At 38.6% G+C, this 27,753-nt stretch overlaps 2 protein-coding genes across 2 annotated transcripts in view; both read left to right on the top strand.

Annotated features, from left to right (window-relative positions):
* Nucleotides 1-2,259, top strand: part of LOC119918134 (cytidine monophosphate-N-acetylneuraminic acid hydroxylase-like) — a 51,657-nt gene extending 49,398 nt beyond the window's left edge. Inside the window, exon 15 of the mRNA XM_038738686.1 lies at nt 694-2,259. Coding sequence (XP_038594614.1) covers nt 694-829 — 136 coding nt within the window. The 3' untranslated portion in view covers nt 830-2,259. The remainder of the gene's footprint in view (nt 1-693) is intronic.
* LOC119918133 (cytidine monophosphate-N-acetylneuraminic acid hydroxylase-like) lies at nt 750-27,579 on the top strand. Its single transcript, XM_038738685.1, has 14 exons — nt 750-842; nt 8,617-8,827; nt 8,923-9,014; nt 18,459-18,568; nt 18,900-19,090; nt 20,075-20,155; nt 20,251-20,317; nt 20,517-20,598; nt 20,678-20,815; nt 20,977-21,112; nt 21,370-21,513; nt 22,449-22,623; nt 24,095-24,211; nt 25,936-27,579. The coding sequence occupies exons 2-14, from the start codon at nt 8,622-8,624 to the stop codon at nt 26,023-26,025; spliced, it is 1,629 nt and encodes a 542-aa protein (XP_038594613.1). The 5' UTR covers nt 750-842; nt 8,617-8,621; the 3' UTR covers nt 26,026-27,579.
* Nucleotides 27,580-27,753: the final 174 nt, after the last annotated feature.

Here is a 27,753-nt window from a genome sequence, read left to right on the forward strand (position 1 = left end):
ATAGTTTTGCTCACTTGAAAAATGGGTGGGTTCAAACAAAGGGTGGTTTGTCCTGAGTTGTTTAACACATCTAGATGTGAATACCACGAAATAAAAGCTCAAATTCTGAACTCTTGTCTCATACTCATCTTTTGATCTTAAACCCAAATGTCTTCAGTGAACAACAAAAACAAAGGAATTTGTTTTGTTTTGTTTGAAAAATACTTTTCAGTTGTACTTTAATTTATAGAAAAAACTCTTTCTGCTCTTCTCTATCAGATTTGATCGATTTAACCAAATTTGGCCAAAACAAAAACAAAAAGCAAGTAGCAGGCACAGGTAACATAAGAGAGCACGTTCCTCACAAGATTGGCATCACGGCGAACAACATTGCTTGCGCGGGATATTCTGCAAGTGCTGTTTGAGTTGCACTTAAAGCTCCTTTACATCCATGCCTGTGGATCTCATTTGGGTTTGCAGATTTTGGCAGTGAAATGTCATTATAGTGTTTACACTTCAACTGCTTTTTATTGTTATTGTTCAATTCATTTGTTTTCGGTGATTACTCCTCAGCTGACACTTCCAGCTCCATTTCTCACACTTTAATGATTTCTGTTCCTCTTAGTGCAATAACCACTTCAACATCTTTCAGCGCCTACATTGCCCATTAATTGTAAAATGTCCTAAACTTTAATCTGTCCTGTGGGTCTCCAGGTTCTGGAACCACTTCCAGATAGAGCTACCGGTTCGCAGGCCAGACTGGGACCAGTTCCTGCTGCAGGAGACTTCCAAACAGGAGCCTGACACACCACAGGAGCAAAACAAATGGAGCTACTGTGAAGTGTTATGAATATGGATTATTGGTGTGTGGAAATCAAGTAACTGTTTTGGTTCTGTTTAATTTACATTCACAATTTAACTTACATACCAGCCAGGTAATTACATCTTCTTTGATTAGGTTGCACGTTGAGAAAACAAGCGAAGAGTGAAACAGAAAAAAGAGCTAAAAACACATGAGATAAACTGACACATGGCTCAATTATTTCCATCTGTCTTTAAAGGACCATAACTCTGATTTAGCATGTATCCATCAATTCTTACATGGTATAAAAAAATCACTAAACAGACTCATTTAGTTACAATCTATCACAGTGAACATCAAGTTGCGACCAATTTTACATTCTCAAAATAACATTATCATTGTGTGGTAATGCAGTTTAAATTGAGCCTATGGAACTTTTGATAAAAAATCTTTTTCTTACAAATGGGAATTAAAATTCAAGAGCAATAACACAATTCATCAACTTGATCAATTTATTTTGCTGCTACAGTCTTTATTTTGTCTGGTGTGACCAGTAGCTTATGGTAGCTGCTGTTAGAAAACTTTAGTGTGATATTGCTGTGTAACTGACATTACCCAGTCAATTTGACTTTTTACTTCAGCATGTCACAGAAAAACATTTAAACATTTTTGTTGGCTTTGTTTTCACAAAGACATAAGAACAGCACACATCACCTGGAGACACCTTTCCTGTATGTGTTCAATTTTCTTCCATCCAATATATAAAAATTAAACATTTTACATGATGGGCAGGTTCAGAATTCAAGATGAGTCATTAAAAAAAATTACAGAAAGATAATATAGAATATAGAATTACCATACACGGAACAGTAAAGTATGTGTTTTATGTAGTTAATCAGCTAAATTAGCATATGGAGCAGATGGCGCATGGATAAGATGCTTGCCTTTGGTGTGGGTTCAATTCCCACTGTGAGATATCACAGAACACAGTGTGTTCCTGAGCAAGACATTTAACACTTAACCCCTAGTTGTTCCAGAGGCAGGTGACCTCTGACATGTATAGCAATTGTAAGTCGCTTTGGATAAAAGTGTCAGCTAAATGATTACTGTACCCCTTTAAGTGAAGGATCACAATATACAAATGTTCAATACTACAACTATATCATTATATATTAATTTATCATTAATAATAAATGGATGCACTGTCGATTGAAAACAATAGTGGTAAAAATATGTTGTTCTTTGTTGAGCACTTATCAGATATTGTGTGTGCTGGTCCTGTGACCTACTAAAAAGTGGAAGTGGTTTCTAGTTTCAATGCACTTATTGTAAGTCGCATTGGACAAAGTGTCTGCCAAATGAAAATAATGGAATTTAATGCTTTGGTGTCAGAAGTCTAAACATGGTGTTGTGAAAGCTTTATCACAATGGATATATATGTATATTTTACCTAATCACATTTTAAAAAGCAAGAACACTGTTTGTTGATCTACTAAGCATCATTATAATTAAGAAAATGTTATGTCATTGTCAGTTGAAAACAAAATGAATAACAACTAACTGGAGGTGTATGCAAAAAAAGAAAAAACAGCAATAGAATTGCTTCTTTGGTGGAGTTGTTTAAATATTAATTCAACTTGTCAGGTTGACCTACAGATTTTAGTTAAAAATTAGAAAGCTGAGTTCAATTTTACTAGCCACCCCCAGGTCTACTTATTACCAAACCTATTGAATCAAGAAATCATCTAAACATAACCCTTCTGACAAAGTGAAGTAGGCTAAAAGATCTCAAAAAGCAACACATCATCCCACGATCTAAATAAATTCAAGAACAAATGAGAAACAAGTTGTTGACATCTATCAGTCTAGGGTTACAAAGCCATTTCTAAGGCTTTGGGACTCCAGCAAACCACGGTAAGAGCCATGATCCATGGCAAAAACTTGGAACAGCAGTGAGCCTTCCTAGGAGTGGCCCATCTCCCGAAATTAAAAATAATAATGATAATCTTTATTCGTAGAGCACCACAAAACAAGTTACAAAGTGCTTCAACAAGTGCAAAGACAACAATACCCAAAAGGCAACAATACAAGCAAGAAAACATTGAAAAGACCAAAATACACGTTTAAGATAAATATAAAATTAGTAAAATACAATAAAATAAAAGGGATAAAATAAAGTCAAATAAGATCGGGAAAAGCTCTCCTATAAAAGTATGTTTTAAGAAGGGACTTAAAAGAGTTCACTGACTCAGCTGACCTGATTTCCTCAGGCAGGCTGTTCCAGAGCCTCGGGGCCCTGACAGCAAACGCTCTGTCCCCTTTAGTTTTCAGTTGAGACTCTGGAACAGACAACAGACCTCTGCCCGAGGATCTCAAGGTACGTGCTGGTGTGTATGGGACTAAAAGGTCAGAAATATAACAAGGCGAGAGGCCATGAAGAGCTTTAAAAGTGATCAATAGAATTTTAAAGTCAGTTCTAAAACATACTGGGAGCCAGTGTAATGAAGCTAAAATAGGAGTAATGTGGTCATATTTCTTTGTTCTGGTTAAAAGCCTGGCAGCTGAGTTCTGGACAGTCTGGAGTCGATCAATAGATTTTTGGGTTAAACAGGTGAAAAGGCTGTTGCAATAATCCAGGCGTGATGAGATGAAGGCGTATAAAATGGTCTCGGTGTCCTTAAAAGTTAACATAGATCGAATTTTTGCTATATTTCTAAGTTGATAAAAACATGATTGAACAAGCTTTGTGGTGTGCTGCTCGAAATTTAAATTACTATCAAACCAAACACCAAGGTTCTTTGCCACAGGCTTAATGTGATTTACTAGGGAACCAGCAGATGGCAGTATTTGATTTGCCATCTGCTGAGACCCGATGACCAGGATTTCTGTTTTGTCTGAGTTCAGCTGGAGGAAATTATTTGACATCCATTTTTTTACTTCACAAAGGCAGTTGTTAAGTGAACTCAGCATTCCAGGGTCTGTGGATCCGACGGGCAAGTATATTTGTGTGTCATCAGTAGTCAGTCTGAGGCACACCATATTTAACTGGACATAACGAAGAGACATAGTTGTTTACAGACACGCAAAACTTCCCATTTGACAGGTAGGATGAAAACCATTCTAGGGCCGTACCAGAGATCCCCACCCAGTGCCTCAGTCTGTCTAACATGATGTTGTGATCAATGGTGTCAAAAGCAGCGCTAAGGTCCAGGAGTACAAGGACTGAGCACATGCCTTCATCAGCAGACATTAAAAGGTCATTGGTGACTTTAAGCAGGGCAGTCTCAGTGCTGTGGTACTTCCTGAAACCAGACTGAAACTTTTCAAATATTTTGTTATTTTCCAGTACAGTGAGCAGCTGTTTGGACACAATTCTTTCTAGAATCTTTGCAATAAAAGGCAGTTTTGAAATTGGTCTAAAACTTTTGTGGGAGGGAGGGATCTAAAGCAGGTTTCTTTAAAAGCGGGTTCAGGCAAGCCGTTTTAAAATAATCAGGGACACAACCAGTAGAGCTGTTAAAAACAGAGATCAAATGGGGCCCAACAGAATCTATTACTTTCAGTAAAAACTTTGTAGGTATTACATCAAGTGGGCTGGAGGACACTCTCATTTGTGATACTGTTTTTAAAAGCTCAGACAAGTCGATGGGATAAAACTGGTTAAAACTCTCTTGTTGCTGGTGAGGAACCTCTGAGTAAGAGGCCGCTGGGGTAATAGAGGCTCTGATTGACACCACCTTATTGGTAAAATAAGATAAAAACAATTCACAGTCATCATTACTTCCAGCTGAGGCACAAGGAGGGGTTGGGTTTACCAGCTGATCCACAGTCTTAAACAGAAACCTGGGATTGTGTTTATGTGTAGTAATGAGTTCAGAAAAATAGTGTGTTCTCGCATCCTTAACCATTGTAGTTAATTAATAAATCCTTCAGACTAATGGACTTGGAGACAGTAATATTTAGTGACAACAATCAGATATGATTGAAGTGATCGACCAGATTGTTGGTGTTGGAATCAGACAGGTGTTGGCTTTGGCTCTGAAGAATGTGCAAAACTTTGAAACGCTTTGTTCATTAAAGATGCGAGAACACACGGAGCTTGCTGAGGAGGCATGAGTAACAGGCGAATCACAGCTAAAAACAATACATCTGTGTTCAGATATGGTCATGTCCACTAACTCCACCGAGGAAATGATCACACCCAGGTTAAAAACCAAGTCCAGTGTATGACCACAGTTATGTGTTTGCCCTTTGACATGTTGTTTGAAGTTGGACATGTTTAAAAATTCAGTTGCATTAGCATTGGTGGGGTCATCAACATGGTTGACTCAATCATTTTGAGGCGGACGCAGTTCAGCTAGCTGGCTATAGTCATTCATTTGCAACCAGAATTTGTCGTCAGACAGGGCTTCATAGCGGTTGGAGAGGCCGATGTGCGGAGGAGAGGCAGCCCCGTCCGAGCCTCTCTTGCACCCATGGACCCAGGTTGACTGATGCTTCGGAGTCGAGCAGGAGGAAAGCCTTGGAAGGGTAGAGGGGTCCCATAGCGTGGTGTCCTGGATGTTAGCGGTTGCGCTAAGAGAAACAATCTGTTTGGCTTGTACTGAAGCGACATCCATAAAGCCAGTCTCTTTGAGTTCCTCTGAAAGTCATCGGATGTCTTCCATAAGGTCAGCAATCTTTTTGTTAAAAACTTAAGTTAAATAAAAAGGATATAAAAAATGTAACGTAAAAGTAGATCAGAGTCAGGTTTAAGACGGAGCTTCTGACAGGTAGTTACAGACGCCAACGCATCCGCTAAATTACTCCTAGAGCGCACTGACAACTCATCCAAAAGGTCCCAAAAGAACCCACAACAACATCTAAACAACTGCAGGCCTTACTTGCCTTAGTTAAGGTCATAGTCAACAATAAGTAAGGCCCAATCCCAATGTCCACCCTCACAGACTCACAGACTTTGAGACCCGTTCCCCGGAAGTCTGTGAGGGCGCAGGGCTGACCCACTGTCAAATGGTCAAGTGCGCAAGGGTTCTCTCGCGGACAATTTGAGCCCTTTATAGACCCTTTTTGTAAGTCTGCATTTCTGCAGAATTTGGCTGAGGGAATTGCCCACAGTTCATAGCAGTATGACGTGAAACACAGGGGTAACCAGGGGAAGCTTGGAAGCGAGAGAAATATCACGGCAAATCCGCGTTATAAGAGAAGAAGAAAACAGTAAACAAACAAGCATTGACATCTACGCTGATGTTAAAAATGTTGAAAGTTTACTTAACTTAAGATGCTGCATAGAACACATGAAGTCAGAGGAATGCAATCACCTTATTACACACTTAGTTTATTCAACTATTTATTTTAGTTTTTGCTTAATGATGCTATTTGACCAAAAATAGTTTATTGATTTAAAAATAAGGCAAAAACAAAACACAAAAAGTGTGCAACATGTTTCAGCATCGTCAAGGTAATGTGATAAAGTGGCAAAGGGCTGTCTCGTTCCTGTTTACAGCATTTTGAGTCCTTGCAGCCTCTTAAACTCAATCAATTTCCAAGTGAAATTGGTAAAGTCTGTGAGGGTTCAGGGTTCAGGGCTTAGGGGGGACATTGGGATTGGGCCTAAGAGACTGGGCAAAAATGGCCTCCATGGGAGAGTTTTAAGGCGAAAACCACTGCTGACTAAAAAGAGCACAAAGGTTTGTCTAACATTTGCCAAAATACTCTGTGAACTGACAAGACATACTTTTTGGAAGGTGTGTCCCATTACTGGTTACATCTGGTTCTTTATGAGCAAAATTGAATAGTTTAAACCACAGTATATATATATATATATACAATTATATATAACCTTGAGAGAGAGGGGGTTTTGGGGTGCAGCAACCCGGTCAAGATGTAGAAGGAGGTGTGTTGCTGAAAAGTCTGGGAACCGCTGCTATACACAATAGATTGTCTCTTCTGAGTAAACTGACAGTGATGCAAAACTGTAAAACCCTGAAACTCTAGAGTAGCCTGGGGTTGCAAATCAATGCTAATTGCACAAATGTTGCCAGACCAGTGTTGGAGAGTAGCTTCTTTTCATGTAATGCCACTACTAGTTTAACTACATTTCTAAGCGTGGGTTTAACGTCGCTGTTTTCTGAATCAAATAGCTTTTCAAGGTTCTTTTATTGACAAGTGACCCCACCGCCATACAAGGACCTGTATGTGACATGTTTAGCCGACAAATGTTTTGCCATGTTACTGTAGCTTAGCTTGCTACATTTCCCTGAAGGAAGCTAACAGTTACTCTGCATTAAAACTTATTTAAAGTGTTGCAAGTTGGTCATCAAGAAGGTGGGACAAGAGGAAAATGCCATTTTAGGGGATGCTGGAGAGCTTTTTGGTATTTTAAATACTGTTTTGGAGCCACCTTTTCTACAACTATATTTACATTTTGTCTCAGGACATAAAAAATAAGTGTTACTCACAGAACAAGTGCAGTTCTGAGGTCCCATTTGGGGAGGGGCAATTACAACACGTCACAATGTCCCCACCCAACTCACTGCCCCTACACCTCTGATAAATAGTGACTGACACTGAGCATGCAGATAATAGCTCCAACAAGAAATGCTGAACTACAGGGATTAGAGCCTTGAGAAAGAAGGTAGGTGTCTCTTAACATGCTATGTTTTTGCAGCTTGTCGTTCATTTCTCACATGCTTTCTTGTACTGCTTCCTCTTTCTCTAACAGTGAACAGCAACCTACTTATCTGCTGCTTTATTCGCATAACAACAGCAAAATAATTCTGTTTTCCAAACAACTCTGTTGTAATTGTTACATGTTCTCCAATGTGCGATACATAGGTGTTATTTGTTAAAAATGTTCTGAAAAATAGCTTCCATTCTTTGAGAAAGATTTATTTGCACAACAAGAAAACATACATTGCAATTTAAATATAGAACAAACAAATGTGTATTGTCCAAAAAAAATTTAACTAAAGCTACAAAATAAACAAGCTGCTTATTATTGTTTTATAATCTGTTATTTTTATATTTATGACTTGTCGCCTGCCAGCTGAAGTTTTTGTTTTGTTTCCCTTTATATAAATAAAGATGTTTCCACTATAAATTGGAGCAGAAAATGTCTCCAGAATGAAGGAAAGGAAGTGTTCTGGGGAGAATCAAAAGTAGCAATCTTTGGGGCGTTTAGGCCACCAAGGCATTTAAGGTTTGGTATGGTGGCGAATTTGATTCTGGGTTTTTTATATTCCCACTAAAATGCTGTTGTGATTGACTTAAAAAGCGAGTGCATGCCCAGAGGTGAGGAGAGGAGTGAAAGGGGTCATGGCGTAGAGGTAGTTGTTCCATCTGCTTAAGTCATCTTTAATAATTTGAAGTAACGGAGTAAAGTTGAGTGTAAATAGTCCATGAGGTTAGATGAAACATGGATACCAAGATATTTAATAGCTGAGCTGTTTATTTAAGTGATGGGCTATCAGCGCCAGCATCCCAAAGTTAGTTTCTTATTTTAATACTTCTGATTAAGATTTTAACCTTGTACTCCTTCTTTCTCTTTTAAACGTGTATTTGTGTTTGCGTATGTATATATCGTATTCTTTTTATCCATGTATACACATGGGTCACATCTAGATTACACACAGCGGAGTGCACCGCATCTTTGCCAAAAAAGGCCCTGATTTGAAGGCTCACATCCATTTTGTCAGAGCCACAAGAAGGCCAGGAGTTCCGAATTATTGCCTGAACATCGGGATGCTATCTGGACATTAAAATTGGTTTCCACAATGTCCACTGTGTGCTAACAACAATGTTTTGAACTCCATTTAAAATTGAATTTTTTTCTTTAGAAAGAATGACTTCTCAAAGATCAAATGTCTTGCTATCGCTGGACACTGAAGCAGTCGGCTTGCTCAAACAGGGAGTCAATTTCAAGAAAAACCCAAAGGATGGCAAATGTTACATCATATACAAGAGCAACAATGGCCTTATAGCATGCAAGAACCAATGCAAACACCAAGGAGGGTTATTCATCAAAGACATAGAGGACCTGGACGGCAGGTGGGCATTCTGTCAGAATCACATATCAGGGAATATAATGTGTTTGTGGTGGTGGTTGAAGTTGCCATTACAGACTGGCTGCTCTGTTTTCACAGGACTGTTAAATGCACTAAACACAACTGGAAGTTAAATGTGTCAACAATGAAATATGTGAACCCACCAGACAGCTTTCTGCAGGACGAGTTAGGTAAGTTGTGTGACTAACTTATAGCATAGTTCTAACTTGGGGAGAAACATTTGTGTTCTTGTAGGGGGCCTTATTTCAGCCAAAGTGAAAGTATGGCAATGTGACATGACATCCAGAAGTTATAATGTTAATAAAGAAATGCATTGACTTAAGTGTGACTTATACTTCTGAGTAAAATTGCGTGGCCCTGTACCCTACGACGTCACCTGCACCTCCTCAAAATTGTGAGTCAGTCCACAAAACTGAGAATTGAGTCCCTCTGACCATTTTCAGTGTATTTTAATTTGTGGGTCATCAAAACCTAATCTTTTAAACGCTTTTTATATCAATTGAAAAGTCCCCTTTAATAAAGTTTAAAAACATTACATACATTTTATCTTTATATCAACAATTGTCTTGTTGTTTCAGTTGACACCACCTATTTTGTCATATCCTTCATGACCTTCTGTGAAAGTATACTTGGGATATGACTAATACAATTTTTTAAAAGTCCATACATTTTACCATTTACATAAACGTCTATCTGTGATTTTTTGCTGTTAATGTTAATGATTATTCATTAAAATCACATTATTAAGTCTGTATCTCAGTAAACCCTCAAACCCGTTACACAAATCCCTCCCCATAAGAATAATGATGTGATGATTATGTGACATCAACATCTTCTGAACAACACTGTGCAGAGACAGGCAAGTTACCACCTTCTTTTAGATTATATTTTAGTCATTTATTTTGTGATGTTGTGGTCATCAAGCTTAACGACTTGAATGAAACACAGAAAACCATTACTTGTTAAAATTATCTTTGTTATTTCAACAGTTTCTTAATCGTATGCAGACTATGTGCTCTCCTGATATTCACCACATTAAGAGCAGTGGCCATCTAGAGGAAAAAATCAAAACCCCGTCACACTCAGCCCTGTACTTTTTTGATCATAACAGAGTTGTGAGATTGGATGTTTGATTTAATCATATCACATTATCTACAAGCATCAAGGAGTCTGGTTCATCTGTGAGTTTACCACACTGATAAAGAAAGCTCAGAATTGGCTGTATTTACATTTAGCTGACGCTTTTATCCAAAGCGACTTACAATTGCTATATATGTCTGTTAAGTGTCTTGCTCAGGGACACTGGTGGATGGGGAACAGTGGGGAATTGAAGCCGGGTCTCTCACACCAAAGGAATGCGTCTTATCCATTGCGCCATCACCACTACACTCAAGGAAACTTAAGAAGACTAATATCCACTTATCTAGTGTATATAATAATTGTATATAGTGTTTGCTTTTTGCGAGTACCATAAAGGGAACTACAAACTTCATCTCATTATACAACCCTGTGCTGTAAAATGACAAATAAATCTACCTTGTAACCTTGTGTACACACACACACACTTATACTTCTATCTATTCTAACCCCAACCCCTACCCTAACCTAAATCCAATTCTAAGATTGACTCTAACCTGAACCCCTAAACAGTCTTTTGAAGAAGTGAGGACCAGCCAAAATGTCCTCAATTTCCTAGGATGAATAAAAAATTGCAGTTGGGTTAATACAACTTAAATGGTTACACAATTAAATACAATGTTTATAGAAAATGATACAGTGAATTTCATTAAGTTTATGAAAACGTAATTTCATATTGGTGGAACTCTTTCTGAAATGGTTAGAGCTATCATAAGAATACTGATTTTAGTTGAAATTCTGAAGTTAAACCACCACATATTTGATAAAAACTTATAAAGTTGCTTTCACAAAAAGTGCCAATTTTAGGCTTTAGTAAAGAAAAAGTATGAGATTTTATATAATTTTTATATTTGCAATTACTGAATAAGTGTGAGGGACAATTGATAAATAGGAAAATGTTGATTTCATGATAAATGCATTTTATAATCATATTCAGACAGCTTCCAGAGAGTCCGTAACGGGGTTGAAGACTAACAGTGCATATCTCATAAAGTAATGACCACAAATAATATGGATTTGATACCGGAGGTGGGAATATATCAGTGTCTCCATCATTCTGCAATTACACCGCCAACTTGCGTTTGGCTACAGCATCCACTGTGTTGACTTTTGCCGCCCGAGCAGGCTAACTTGGGACGGAGACACCGACGCATAAGCATAAATGCATGGCTACGCCGTAGGAGTATAAATCACACTTAATATGCTAATTTCTAGTACATAAACAAGGAGTTATCAAAACGCAGCAAACACAGGCACAAAAATAGGCACATTTCATGTTATTTCAAAGTAGTTAGCCTCTCAAGGTTGATTTCAGGCTTCTACATGTTTGAAAAAATTATCATTTGTGAACATCATTTGTACAGGCTGTTTGGAAAAATAATGTAACACACTACCAAACCAATGGACCTATGTAAGTGTATGTATGCATACAATGACCATACAGTGAAATACTTTCAGTTTCAAGAAGTGGTACTTAAAGTCCGAGTTGCCTCTCAGAAATGTCTCTGCTGTCCAGGCACCTGCAGTTCACAGGTCACAGTTCACAGGTCCAACAGAACACAACAAAACAGGTAGTCAGTGTTAAGCCTTACAGTCCACAAATTAAATAACGTCTAATTGCATACTTGTTTCTTACGTAACGCCAACACACTTTGACAAAGCCAACAATGGTTAACTATAGTACAATTCATAAAATAACTGCAGGTTGCTGTAGGCATTCACAGTATTTCTTCTTTGGGCAACACAAATGTTAGATCAGCAGATCAGACGAGGTAGACATTACCATCTTCTGCTGTTTGGTCTATTAGGCCTTAACTGGGCAACACCTGTCAATAGATTATCCATGTTTGTGTTTACCAGTGTAAATTCCACAGCCATAACCACAATATGTTAATCTGTCATCACTCATTGTTCTGAGATAGTTTTTAGAAAATTATCTCACATTTGACACAGTAGACACAGTCAATGTTGCAGCAATGTGGAAGAGCTTGCTAACCTCTGAAAATGCCCTCAGAGTTGAGCTTGTTCAAGGTGGACAAGACGTCCTTCTCATCATCATTATCGTTCTCAGTCAAGAATACTAGATCCTTAATGGCTCTTTGGGTTTTCTATGCATTGGTAAAAGCCATCATCACTTCCAAAAACCTGGGGGACGACCTATCAAATGCCTGGATAGCATAAAGCAACCAGCCGAGGATTTCAAAGAAGGGTCTATTGTGCTGTCCAACCTCTTGCTGTCTTATGGTGGATTCTGTTACAAACCGAGTAATTTGGTTTTACACTTGTTGTACTCTCGCTGCTCCTTTTGGCCAAGGGTTGTTTCTCAGAAAGCCCATTTTTCTGGAAAATCCACTCATCGTACGACCACATTGCATTAGGCCTTTGTACTTAGAATGAGTGTGCAACTTTTGGGATGGCCGGGCCCCATGTCTGAAGCTTCTCTGATAGTCCATATGATGTACACTGCAATGTGGCATTATTCTTGTAGTTACACCTTCACACTTCACACCCTACATAGCATTGTCCCACACAAAGCCATATGCCTTGATTCATTAAAGAGGTCATATTATGCTTTTTGGCTTTTCCCTCTCCTTTATAGTTATATATCTTTTTATGCATGTAAAAGGTTTGCAAAGCGAAGAAGCCCAAAGTCCAGCCCAAAGGGAGTTCTCCCACAGAAAACACTCCTCTGAACTACCTGAAAACAGCTCATTTGTAGTCCAGCCTTTCCCTTTCATCCCTGTGACATCACAGCAAAATGAGCATCATAACGCTCGCCAAGCAGCTACTCCCTCAAAACACCGGTGGAAAAACAGTGAGCTGCAGCACAAACCTCTCCTCTCCCTTCCAAACACTAGCTACCCTCCAGGCAGTCAATGGACATAAAGTTGTTCCTGTGATGTAGAGACAGAGCTCAGTTAAAACTTTATGGAAGAAAGATACATTTGTTACAGATTAATAACTCCTCACTCTGAAAATCTCGCTCCAGTCTGTGCCGCTAAGGAACATGTACAGCTGAAGCGAAGCCATGTTTACCGGCTTCACACGACCCGCCTTACTCTGCTTCTGATTGGCAAGTTGTCCTTAACTAGGAACTGCGCATGTGCAACTCCCAACAAAGATCTTGTACAGGCAAAATGCATCACTCCATAGCTAAAACCAAGTGTTCAACACACAGGGTGAAAAGAGGAGCTGCAGCAATGTGCAGTATGACAAAAACATGGTGTTCTTAGAAAATGAAACCATGTGAAAGCAAATGGAACCTGGTACAACTCCTAAATATGATTTTAAACCTGGAAATTAGCATAATATGACCTCTTTAAGTCCTCACAGATAGCCTTAGCCAGTGCTTCTGTGCCAAGGTCTGTTATATGGTAGGTACCGATTGCTCGATCCTAAGTAATTCCACTGTGAACATAATGGAAGAAGACAGCAAGTTGTTCTTTCATTAATAGGTCATTTGGTTCATCTGCTAACATGGAAAAGAAACTAGCCTACTTTACCTTAATAATGATGGTGTTTTTTATTCTTTCCCTTAAACACATATGTCATTTTGTGCATCTGGAGAGGAATAGTGTGTAGAAGTGAATCATGGAAGCTTTGGCAAACACCTCTACCTTAAACACCTCTATTTACATGTGCAAAAAGGACATGGAAGAAGCAAAACTTATGTACTCCTACCCTTTTATACCTTAAATGCCATATCTACAAACTACAAAATAATACATTTAGAAAAATAATAAATCTATAATCAAAGAAAATACATGTTCAAGTATAGTTATATTCACATACATATATTCACACAAACACAACAATGTTTCTATACATACTTCTTTTAATTAAATAGAACCCCAGGTGATTATTAGAACTGTACTTCATCTCTGTTCCTCTTGAATATAATTTCTTTGTACTAAGTATCTTTTTAAAACGGAATATGTTTTGACATTGCTTCAATTCCTCATTTAGTTTGTTCCACAAATACAGGTAACAGATTGTTTCTAGCCTTGTACATAATTACTGCTGTTTGAAATTCAACTAGATCAAGCATTTCTAATGCTTTAGACTGTAAAACTAATGAGTTGGTGTGTTCACAAACTATAAATTCTAATGCAATATGGTGAAATTTGTTTCATTTAGTTTTAGTTTTAAAAAAAATTATTCCAAGGTACGACAGCTGCCAGGGCTTTTAAATAAAGTTCTAAGCTCACCTCTGCACAAACACACACTGTGGTAGAATAATATAAGATGATCAATTAAAATTTGGCACAATTTGGATAGTTTACATAGCCACACAAATGATGTAGACTGTAACTATATAAAATATAATGGCTCAAATACATCATTTGTTCTTTCCACATTTTCAGTTAGCGAGTGTTTGGCTCTTTCCAACATCTTAAAATTTGTCGAGCACAGGTTATGAATACAGTTGCCTTCTTTTGTTTTGCACTTCCAACTACCAAATACTGTCTTTAATTAGGCCTATTTTATTGAGTCTTGCTGGGGTCTAGTAATATCTGTGAAGTATGTTTACCTCTGGCTTTTCTGATGTGTTTTCCATTGTTGGAAAGAGTCTCCCCCCATTTCCCTTTATCAAATGTACCTCTCAGTTCTTTTTCTCATATCATCTTGAGGTTTTTACACTCATTATTAGTTACCCAAGGACATAATTAGATGCCTTATGGACATTGTTGGTAGGTGTAGATAGTGCTCTACTCAGATTTTTACATTATGGAAGTTATTTGTACCCTTAACGCAAAGTATAATTAGAAAATATTCCCAAAGATGGCCATATATTTGTTGTTAATTGTTAATCGTTGTTGTATTATATTGTGAATTTATATATCTGTGTACACAATATCCTCTTTGCTGCTCTATCTCCGAGCCTCTCTATTACATATACATGCATGCTGTTTGCATGAGTGAGTGTAGTGGTGCTTACGGGACGTCGCTCTGCGAGGGAAAAATCACAGTATATTCACAACACCACTGGATTAAACGTCTTTGTATTTAAGATTCATCCTGGAAAGGAACAACCTTGGATCTGTTCTGTGATGGAGCGTTTCTTTCTGTGAGGGTGTGATATGTTAATGCCAGACAATCTTTGCCTAACAACGGACTTGCTAAAACAACATGTGTAAATTAGGCCGCAGCTAACTTTATTGACTACTATAGACTCCCAGGTGTGTGAACACCTACAGAGAAATTACCAAGATCTATGGGTTACTTGGAATTAGTGATTTCAATACATATTAACACCTTTTACTACTGCAATTTTTGAAGGAACTACATTTCTCAAGTTTGGGTGGAGTGAACATTTAGCACCAGTGCTGTATCATTAATATCTGTGTGTGAGCAGGCCGTCCCAGGCCCTGTGGACTAGTGGACTGGGCGGAGGGAGGTTGAGGAGGATTCGATTTAGGACAACACAATTAAATGCTTGGCACATGCTGTATGAGGAAAAGGTTACTGCCAGAGTTGTATCCTTTCTGTTTGAGAAGGGTCAAGCTGCAGCCTGGAAACACGTGAGGGAAGTTGACAGAAGTTGAACTTCCATATATGGGTTGTCCCAGAAGCCACCGCGCACAACACACATCTCGACCGCTCGGCCCACGCATAGCTGTTAAATTTTTAAAAAGAGCCGTTAAAAAAGAGGTGTCAAGTGTCAAGGTAGTAATCACTGTATGTTATGTCTTAATATTTACTATACTATAATTACATATGATCAATATAGTATATTTATACTATAATTCCTGCAAATATTTATTTATAATAGCCTAATGATAATAATAAAGCAATGTTTCAATTCATACCAATGTTGTATATTTTATTTCTTCCAAAGTGATTTTAAGTTTCACAAACCAAGAATATTCTGTAATGTTACATCAAGAGCCAGATGTATCTCGATTTAGGTTAAAACTTTACAACATTTCTGAGAATTTATTGATAGAATAACAGCGGTACGAACATTAACAGTATCATTCAGCTGTTGCTGGACACGTTTTATGCGCAGTGTCTTCTGGGACAAACCATATTTGGAAGTTCAACTTCCGTCAACTTTCTGAAGGCTGCAGCTGGATATACTTGTTCTGTTTGGCATGCATAGAGACTGGCTCCTCTGGCTTAAGATTACTGCTCACTTTATTAATAATAATAATAATAATAATAATAATAATAATAATAATAATCTTTTTTTTGTAGAGAACTTTTCAAAAAAAGTTACAAAGTGCTTTAACAAATGTAAAGACCATAATACCCAAAAGACAATAATACAAAAACAATACAAGATAAAAGCATGAAAACATTGAAAAGACTAAAATGCACGTTTAAGATAAATATAAATATATAATTAGTAAAATAGAATAAAATAAAAGTCAAATAAAGTCAAATAAGATCGGGAAAGGCTCTCCTATAAAAGTATGTTTTAAGAAGGGACTTAAAAAAGTTTCCTGATTTAATCTGTTAAAGATGTGCGTTTTCTATGTGGTTGAGTTAGACCTACACTAGGCAGGGGTGTTTGTCAAATTAGCAAAACGATTACATAATTACCTTAAGACATGGCAACAAAGGACAGCTGTGAAGGTAACTTTAACCTCTTTACTTAATATGCCAACAATTACAAGACAAGTATTTCAATTATTCACATGGTGTTGGTTCAATCCACCGTAAGATCACATCTGGACCTGTAGGAAAAACACAGATTACTACAGCATGAGATTTTCAGTTCGTCCGTAGTTGTTTTTTCTCCACAATCTCTCTAAGATAGCTCTGGCTAAACTAACAGTAGCATGTCCTCATTTGCCCTCTCTGAATGAGTCTTAACCTTGGAGCTCACAGTGTCCAATAACACAGACAGTTTACCTTCCATTTTTGACCCTGAGTGGTTGCAAAATCTAGCATCGAAGCAGATTCAACCATCTTACTTTAAGATTTTAGTGCAAACCCTTGTTAATCATCCATCCTTACCTTAGGCAATAGCCAGTGGTGGAAGAAGTACTCAATTTTCATACTTACCACATGAAAAATGTTACTCAAGTAAAAGTAAAAAGTCATCCTGTATAAACCTACTCAAGTAAAAGTAAAAAAGTACTTGGTTTTAAAAATACTTAAGTACATCTTGGCTGTGCTGGTACTGGCTGAGGCTGGATGTGTTTCACATGGGTCTGTGTGACTTGCTAAAGACATCTGGACTTGGTCTGTGCTGGTACTGGCTGAGGCTGGATGTGGATCAGCTGTGCTTGTACTGGCTGATGATCCCACTTGTACTCCACTGACAAACTTTAGCATAGCCCCTGTAAATTATAGATATTTTCTATATAGTAATATTATCAGCTCCATCAGGCCCATTCAAACTGGCTCCTCCAGGTTTCCTTCAATACATTTTCAAATATAAAATACTGTTTATATGACTGGGTATTATTTACTGAGATGTGCATCCATATCACCCAGTCTGTCCAGCTAATCAACATTTTAATAGTCAACGTGAATCCACTGCTTCCCATCTTGCATTAGTCCAGAGAAGTAACTAAATTTAACTGTCTTGTTTGTAGATGATGTACATCCTGTCTGGATGTTTCCTGCTCAAATTTGTGAAATCAATTTTGTGCATATGAACGTATTTTCACGCGCAGAGCGGTCATCTTTCCGAGCTGCAGTTTAAAAACACCCTGGCCCGTCGGCGTTTATCAAACGTAATACATAGTTGTATTTCACTCAACTTTGTTCTGTCGCAGTCTGGCAAGCAACCAAGACATGACAGACAAGAGCTGCGCTGCTCAGCTGGTTAGCAGGACGGACAGACAGAGAGGTTCACTGTAGCTGCGCATTAACGTTACTGTTAAGCTATCTGCTGATCAGACTTGTAGAGGAGAGAACAAGTTTCCACCACTGGCAACAGCAAACAGTTAAAGGAACAATTAAAGGAATTAAAGGGAAAAAAACTCTTAGAATGTTATTGAAATCAGTAATTCAGTCTTCATTCTGCCCCCTTTTTCCCACATGGTGTCAGAACAGGTCAGGTCACTCTCTTATGGTCAACCACGAAAGTAAGAACGCAGGTCAAAAGGCAGGTCTTGGTAGTCCCGAGTACGGCAGACTGTGGAGAGCCTTTTCAGTCAGTGAGGCTCTGTCATCTCAGTTTTGTCAGTTTCCATCGGTCAAGTGCCCTGTTTTTGACCATGAATCATGGTGAAAATCATGGGAGCAATATTTCCCCCGCTTTTACCTTTCTTAGTGATTAGGATCCTTTGTTTCCAAAATCGTCATCACCTCTTTATGGTGATTGGTTCTGGAATAGATGGAAAAGGCTTGTACACAGTGGGAGGGAGAGATGTACTCTCACTGTGATCACATGTCCCAGGTTTATCCTGTTGGTTCGAATTGTATTGTTTTGAACGTCAGTGTTTATCTTAAAAAACATTTAGAACAAAGTAAATCACATTTGCAAATCCTGCTGAGCATTTATGTTATGTCACACACAGAAGTAGAGATCTTGGATGATGGGGGGCTTCAGTTAGTCGAGTTGAGCCCCATGGACCCCTGGCTCGCTGACCCTCGAGAGCCTCTGGAGCTCCAGGAAGGAGAAGTGAAAGTATGTATCAAGCCATTCAAACAGTCACCTTTAACACCATATTGCATACAACTTTTACATGAAAGTATGCGATACTTTGACACAATTTTGTCTTGTGGAGACATGTAAGGATTGCAATAGAAAAGCTTAACACAAACACCTATTAAAACCAGCATTTCCATGTTTATGTTGTAACATAATCAAATTCCTTACTTACTTAAACAAAGTTTTATTTATATTTATTGAAGAGTTATGACACAATAGGGATTTGACATACATAAAAATATTTAACATTTTTTTAGACAAACATTTGCAAATTTTGTCAATAAGAAACTGTGAACTTCCCTCCCAGGTGACGTACTTCACCCATGCCTGCATGGAGCTGCAGCTCGGACAGAGGCGGTTCATGTTCGACCCTTGGCTAACGGGTCCTGCATTTGCCAGAGGCTGGTGGCTCCTCCATGAGCCTCCAGCAGACTCACTGGACAGACTGTGTTCAGCGGATCTCATCTACATCAGCCACATGCACTCTGACCACCTCAGGTAAACTCTGGCAATGTTGTTAAATAGATACTTTTATCAACTAACAGGTCTCCTGGAAAGCTGACAACTGACTAAAATCTGTGCCCGCAAAGTTGGCAAATTCTTTCCGTAGTTAACTGAAATTTGCACCCACAAGTGGAAACTGATGAAGAAGAGCAACCTTCCTGGTGTTTTAGCAGAGAATAACTTCACACACGTAACTTTATTTGCAAATCTGATGGCATTTAACTAGAGCCAGTTCTGACTTTACTGGGGCCCTAAGAAAGATTCTGCTATGGGGCTCTCCTACCTGACTCAGGAGTCATTTAAATTATTTGCCATTGCTTCACAGTCACACCTGACACCACAGTGCTCTCACTGCAATCCTTCCTCCATTGAAACAATCTGTCTCTGTAATAAGCTTGAATTGAGACATTCACAGCAGCTGCACATTAACATTGGGCTACATGTTATCTGCTGACCTCACGGTTTGCGAGAAGATAACACATGTTTACCTGGCGTTCACGCAGTTCACTCTCATTGAGTGTTGTCTTTTCTCATTCCCAGAAGGATAGTCCCTCTTTACCCTCTCATCATAGCTGTAAACATTCGGTTTCACCTTTGACACGGCAGTGAGGCGGGGCCACCCAGTTCTGTGCGAGAGTGACCTGATTTCTATCACTGCGTATGCCGGTGTCGCATCAGCTGGCTGAAGTTGATTCGTGCCAAGTGGCCTTTATCAGTTTCACAGTTGTTTTTCAATGCTGCTCCACTCAGGTGCGCTGCATAGGCGACTAATAACAATGTAACGAGGTCTCGTCTAGAATGTAACTGAGTGAGAAGTCGGATATTTGGCTTTGAAATGTAGAGAAGTGAAAGTAAAAATACTCAAGTAAAGTACAGATACCAAAAAAAACTACTTAAGTACAGTGAAGTATTTGTACTTTGTTACTTTCCACCACTGATAATGCCATGTAGTAATCTGACCTGTCCTATCTTTTCTAGTTACCCCACACTGAAAGTCTTGTCAGAGAGGAGGCCAGATGTCCCCATTTATGTTGGTGACACAGTGAGACCTGTCTTTTGGTTAGTAAAGTCATGGAGCTCAGTTTAATCCATTACATCTTATTATTTTAAGTTACCATTATTCACATGTCCCTTTTTCTGTCTTGATGCAACAGGTATTTGGAGCAAAGCCAAGTCAAGCTGACCAACATCAACATTGTTCCTTTTGGTGTCTGGCAAGATGTAAGTAACTGCTGCTCACATCTGGTCCTTTCATAATGACATTACAAAATAATTAAGAGTAATGCCATTTTGAAATCATTTTCAAGTAATATTTAAATAAAATAAATTGCTATAATAATATAGAAGTGAAAAAACTCCGCTACAGCAAAAAATAGCAAAACTGTAACCATTCACTGATCCGTCCCCTGGTCTCTGTCAGATTGACGAACACCTGAGATTCATGATCCTGATGGATGGTGTACATCCTGAAATGGACACCTGCATCATCGTTGAATATAAAGGTTAGTGCTTTTCAGTGATGTTCATATTTTAAATACCAACATACATATGATGGATTGTTTAAAAGTGTTTTGATCACAGGTCACATGATCCTGAACACTGTGGACTGCACCAGACCAAACGGGGGCAAGCTGCCTCTGAATGTGGACTTAATGTTGAGTGACTTTGCTGGGGGTGCATCTGGATTCCCCATGACCTTTTATGGAGGGAAATACAGTGGTGAGGCTCATCTAAGTGTTTGGGAATTTCGCATCACTGCACACCGCAGTGTAGATAAGTTGGAATATTTTTGACACATCGTGAGTTTGACAGTTTAGTCTATCAAATTTGGTGTATACCACAGCGCTGACATAAAGATGATGGTGTTTGTCTGTACGCAGATTCCTGGAAGGCAGAGTTTGTCAAGAATGAAAGGAAGAAGCTGCTGAATTACAAAGCTCAGCTGGTGAAGTCCCTGAAGCCGAGGATCTACTGCCCATTCGCTGGCTATTTTGTGGAGGCTCATCCATCAGACAGGTAAAGTTTGTACAGAGGGATTGACCAGGACTTATACTATATCAATAGATGATAAATAATTAACAGCCGAAGAGAAATGGGTTTGAATAATGTCAGACTTGGTTAATAGTTGATAGGCAGTTTATCTTGGAAAGTAATATAATATGACTAAACAGTAACAGGTACAAAGCTGGCATATTGGTATTCTTGGATCCATCTAAAAGTTATCGTTTGTATATGTTCCTACTGTGTGTGTGTGTGTGTGTGTGTGTACACAGATACATTAAGGATACAAATACTAAAAACAGTGCAGAGGACCTCAATGCGCTCATCAATAAGCATGCACCAGACATCAAGACATGGACGCCAAAGCCAGGCGCTGTGCTGGACCTCGGCCTCGCTCTGAGAGACCCCACTAACAGGTTGACAACAGCTCAAGCGCATTGTGTGTTATTGATGTCACATCTGACTGTGGGAAAGGACGAAGACTGTTTACTCAGTTAGTACATTACAACAGATAAATCATAAAACATACATGTCAAGGCAGTGTTCAGACAGTTGAGTTTTGGCTGTCATTTCTACTCAATATAATAACGCTCTGTTAAGATCTGCTGAGATGTGGGAACACGTGGACATTGCCACAACAAAAAGTTTGCAAAGTTTTGCTTTTCCACCTATAAAGCTGCGGCGATGGCGGAACTAAATGGTGAAACTAAACTCAGCATAAAAGGGCATTATCCAAATTGCACGGTCAGCTCTAGTACAAACAACTCTACATGTAAAATGTTTGTGGTGTCTTTTCTTTTAGCCTTTCTAAAACCACAGTGTGTTTGGCTGCTCAGTTGTAACATTATTACCCCCAGCAGTGATGCTAATGTAGAGTAATTTACAAATCAAAGGAGCAAATTGTTGGCTAATGTTACATTATTTTGCGAGGTTGCCCATTCAGAATTGGAACCTCTACTAAATGCCATAGCTTGGATTTACCCGAAATAGCGTTACATTTCTCAAACTCATAAGTTAGTCCTCATCAGCATTACTGTAAAAATAGAAATAATTCTTACTAAAAAGCATATATCTAACCTACTACTACTTGTCCATGTTCTGCTATAGGAAGCTAAGTATTCACACAGGGATTATGTTAGACTGTAACAGCCTGATCTTACATTTTTCCTAAAATCTTTTTTTGTCTAAATTCCCTGCATTGCTTCAATTTCTGAATAGTAAATCTGCCACTGTTATCACTGAAAACTGCCATATAACCAAATGTACTCATAAAATTTGACACATGAAGACGTATAAGTTCCAAATGTAATCTACTATTTGAATATTTCCTTTACTACACTACCAAACATAGTGAAGCCATCACCAATCCCCCAGCCAGTGCAAAAATCTACAAGGACAGCTGGGATTTCGACTTGTATGTTGATGAACTGAACAGCGCCATCACCTCTGAGATATTTAAACATCGAAGCTGGATCCAGTTTTATTACACCTGGGCAGGCTTTCAAAACTACAACCTTGTTGTGCGGGTAAATATACTCTACAAGCAAGATCCCCTCTGTTCTTTTCTAACATGTACTGCAGACACTTCTGGCTCTTCCTGTGCATAAACTCTTCTGAGCACTGTAGCATATGAATTACACGTGGTGGTAGGCTACACACTTTGGTCTGGTGCTTGGTTATACTTAAGAATCGTGGTGTGGAAGACGCCTTGTGGAGGGACCTTTGTTGTCATTTCCTGTTACACTTGTACTTTCTGCTATAAGAAAAAGTCAAAGGAGTGATTTGGTGAAATTTAACTAATTCATTTTTACAAATTACAAATTACATTTAGCCATGCAGTTAAGAGATTTCAGTGAGATGAGAGAGATTTGAATGTAGTGCTTAAAGCACTGGAAAATGTCTTTGGATAATTCACAGACCTCGTGCAGAACATTTTCAAAATAACTTTTCTACAAAGAAATAGTCCCTATGAAAACTGGTGACTGGGTTTTTAGGGGCACAAACATATTTGGATTCACCCCAGGGGTTCAAGAACATATAGGGTGAACCACCACTGACCATGTGTTACATGTACTTCAGGCATTTTTTTTTTACCTCACATCTGTTGTCTTTCAAAATAAAATTGGAGAGAACTTAAGGGGTTTGAATGTTCATCATCAAACCCCATAAGAATCTTCACATATACTGATAATAATAATAATGATAATGATAAAAATAATAATAATTCAATCTGTTTAAAACCATCCAACTACAAATGTCTAGAAAGACAATAACAATTTAAATCAGTAGACATAAAAGGAGATAAACTTAAGGGCAATGTCAGTATTATATCATCAAATGTTCATTGGGAACAACTAATGCAAGTCTACGGACATGCTAGCGGCTCTGTGAGGCTGTACTTAGGGAAGGCAATGATTTGAGCAAACAGCAGCAAGCTCACATGCTCAAAAATGACAGCGCTAACATCTTGGATGGCTACCATGCTAATAATTAGCGGATACAATGTTTACCATGGTCACCATCTTAATGGTGTCAATAGTTCTGCGGGTATTTGGTGATAAAAGTACTTATGGTGGCACTGGAGGAAAAGTCAGAGGATGACCAATCAACATGAAAAGGATTCATCCTCTTTGGGGACCATAACATTTTGAGCAATCTAATAGTTGTTGTGATAGTTAATTCTGAAGTAAAGTAGAGGACAACTGCATCATTTGGCAGGTATAGGAAGCAGCTGCTGAGCTTGTTCATGTCACAGCAGGTCTTGCAATCTTACTAAGCTCAACAGAAACTGAATGGATGCGTAGAGTTCATGTCATGCAACAAAGACATTTTAAAAGCTAGCACTCTGGTGCGTTTCCTTATCACCTCTTGTATTTCCTTCCAGCTTTGAGCGGTCCTGGAAATGGGTCCTACTGGCTGAGCCTCACTTCCTTTCTTTCTGTCGCTAAATTGTTCAAAGTGGATGTCTGTTTGATAAAATGCTAATTTATATTAAAGGTGATTGAGACAGATGACGACTTTGAACCCCTTACTGATCGGTACGACTACTTGGTGGACTTTATGGATCTGTCATTCCCCAGCAAGAGGCCTGACAGAGAGCACTGCTACGTAGAGGTGAGACATTGTGAAGCACCAGGCAAACTACTCTCAGCAGCATAAACAAGTTAATCCAGTTGGAAATATCTACAACCATGTATTATAAATTACTAAAGGAAAAAGAGAGGTAAAATATCTTAAATAAATATGAAATCCCAAAGAGGTTTTATGGTTTGATGGGGGGTAATGTGTGTTTCTTGATAAAATGCAGCTAGCACCAGTTCCAGCTTGAAACCTCCATAAAATCACTACTGATGTTTCTACACTTTTTTACAGATTAAACAAGATATAACATGTTATTAGGGAATGGTGCTGGTGGGTGGATTTTTTTGGTGGTTTCCTCCTGCATCCAGTCTTTATGCTAAGCTAAACTTTCTCCTGGCTGTAGATTTATATTTAGTGTACAGATGTGACAAGGGTATGTATCATCTTCTATCATCTAACTCTTTAAAGGGTACGTGTGTAACTTTTGCATATGGACACCTAAAGTGGCACACAAGACAACCATCATCATTAGCCAACAGACCAATACTAATCATTGTCTTAAAGTATCATCAGCAAATTCCTCCAACAACACAGGAGCAGCCGTCCTTATGCACGACCGTTACACATGGCTTTAGCTATTTATAGCAGCCACACAAGGGCATAGAATTCAGTAGATTCGCAATTATTTTTGTGAATACTATTTGTCTCGCCTTATTTTTCAATTCCACTTCACCATATCAGATTTCACTTGCTCTGTAAACCATGTGCATGTATGATATGCTATAGGATGGGGAAGTACGCATATTGTCACACAATGTTAACTAAAAAAATAAATGCCAGTTCATGTGTGGAAAAAGGTGAACACATCGTTTACACATGTGGCCCTTGAAGTTTAGCTTCCTTCTTTCACAGAGCTTCCAGAACCGCATAAGCCGAGACCCGGATATCTACCACCACAAGTACACACACTAATCTCATTTACTGAAAGCTTTTTATTGCTTGACGGTGCACAGCTGCGCAGAGTGCACTGAACCCAGCGACTGTTGGTATGACGGCATATCACTGCCAAAATCTGCTATCAAAACCTCTGTCAATTGACTGATCAGTTAATCTCATAATTGTTCTTTAATTTATAGAAAAAATCTCAAATGTGTAGTCATGGAAACAGCTACAATAATGACACCATAAAATTTATTTCATCATTGAACAAGAAACTGATCACACAGAACATTTGACTTTGAGTGTAACTTGTACTTGCGACATGCCAAAAGCTTGTAAATACAGCCTATGACTCGATACAATAATCGTATAGCTGAATGTTTTGTATATTGTTTGGTTTAATAATTGGGCCAAACTGGTCCGTCAGTCAGTTAGATGGCCACTGCAAAACAGTTTATGAGCTTCTACGGAAAATATTTTGCGTGCACAGCTGTTTGATTTGCACGTGCAGCTCCTCCAGACACACGTGTAGATCTCATTTGAACTTGCAGGTTTTGGCTGTGAAATGCGGTCATAGTGTTTACACTTCGACTGGCACTTCCACTGCTTTCATATATTGTTCAATTGAGAGTTCATTTGTTTTCGGTGATTACTCCTCAGCTGACACTTCCAGCTCCATTTCTCATACTTTAATGATTTCTGTTCCTCTTAGTGCTTAACTTCAACAGACTCTTTAACCACTTCAACGGCACTCAGTGCTTACATTGCCCATTAACTGTAAAATGTCCTAAACTTTAATCTGTCCTGTGGGTCTCCAGGTTCTGGAACCACTTCCAGATAGAGCTACCAGTTCGCAGGCCAGACTGGGACCAGTTCCTGCAGCAGGAGACTTCCAGCCAGGAGCCTGACACACCACAGGAGCAAAACAAATGGAGCTACTGTGAAGTGTTATGAATATCAAGTTGGTATCAGTGTTTCCAAAATAACATAACGATTGTGTGGTAATGCAGTTTAAAGTGAGCCTAGGTAACTCCTGAAAAAAAAATCTTTCTCTCTAATTCAGTAACACTGTATTTTGCTGCTACAGTCTTTATGTGGTCTGGTAGGACCAGTAGCTTAAAGTGTCTTATGTTAGAAAACTTTTGTGTGATATTGCTGTGTAACTGACATCGCTGAGTCAATCACACTGCTCTGTAAGCTTGTAAGCAACATGAGTCATTAACACATTTTACAGAAAGAGAAAGGATAGATGCTGATATAGAAATACCATACTTGGAAGTATTCAGGACATGTGGTTAATTAGCTAAAACTTTAAAGAACCCTGGTATGGTAGTGACAGCATAACACATAACACACAACCCCCACATCAGGTGTCCTTCTGGTTACAGTATATAAAGTATAATATTCAAACTTTGATGATTCATTAATTATTGTCAGGATTTTTATCTTTTGTTAGTCAAGTGAAATTAGTCAGTTTCACATATCTCAACGGGCTTTAGAGGCCAAAATATGAAGATTCAATAAGAAAACAACTTTCAGAAGGAGGGAATTCATCAGTGTCAATGCTCTATTTGGCTGGGAAAGTTATTTAATCTGCATTATGTTATATTTATAACCAGGGTCTGTTGGATTAGGTATTACATCTGATCATTTTACTGGTATGGGTGACACCACTGAATGTGGAGACTGAGCATAAAATGCTTCTCTACTACAGTGCTTTATTTTGTTGGGAGTCCTGGTGCAAGTGCCTTTTAATGAAGTGAAGGAGGTTAATTGAGTGCTACTGAAATACGGAAATGTATTTTCTGCTGTAATTTATCATTAATAATAAATGGATGCACTGTCAAATAAAAACAACAGTGGTAAAACTGTGTTATTTGTTGAGTACTTAGCAGATCGGTGAAAGCTTGTGAGTGTGTGACCACAGAAAGGGAATTGTGTATGCTGGTCCTGTGACCTACTGGAAAGTAAGTTGTTTCCAGTTTGAGTGTTTGCCAAATGAATGGAATGGAATTTATTGATTTTGTGTATGAAGTCTAAACATCACGTTGTTGATGTATGATAAGGTCTGTAATGCCTCAGAGAAGCTTGACACAGACAGTCAGTACAAGATAAACATTCATGTTTACTAAATTCTAAGAGCAGGCGAGGGTCATAACCAGGTAGACCGTCAAAACAAGCAAGCTTATGCAGATGAGGGTCGGGCTAGGCTCGTAAGGGATCCCTCACGAGGTGTTACAGATCACTGTCCACTAGGACTAAACCCTTCAACAGCTTTGTCCCCACAGCTATAAGGACTTTGAACTCCTCCCTCTAGCACCTTCCTCACACTACAGGCTTGCATACTATTTTCCTAATGTATTCCTGTATTATTTTGCAATATTATGTGGAGTGTCTGCTGATGTCCATGTATGTATGCATTGTGCGTTGTGAGTTTAACATACTGCACCAAAAACAAATTCCACCAGCATTTGTCGTGTGGCTAATAAACAATCTAATCAAATCAGTCCAACAGTCGGGCATGGTATTTTCCCCGTTCTAGTTCATTCCACTTTGCTACGCTGCTTGCTTCTACCTTTTCTATGACCAACCCTTTGTAGGAAAGAATTATTGAGATGACAGAACTTGCTATCAAG

The sequence above is a fragment of the Micropterus salmoides genome, unplaced genomic scaffold (genome assembly GCF_014851395.1).
Source record: "Micropterus salmoides isolate LMB-PRFRI ecotype aquatic unplaced genomic scaffold, ASM1485139v1 Ms_hic_scaffold_23, whole genome shotgun sequence".
NCBI lineage: Eukaryota > Metazoa > Chordata > Actinopteri > Centrarchiformes > Centrarchidae > Micropterus > Micropterus salmoides.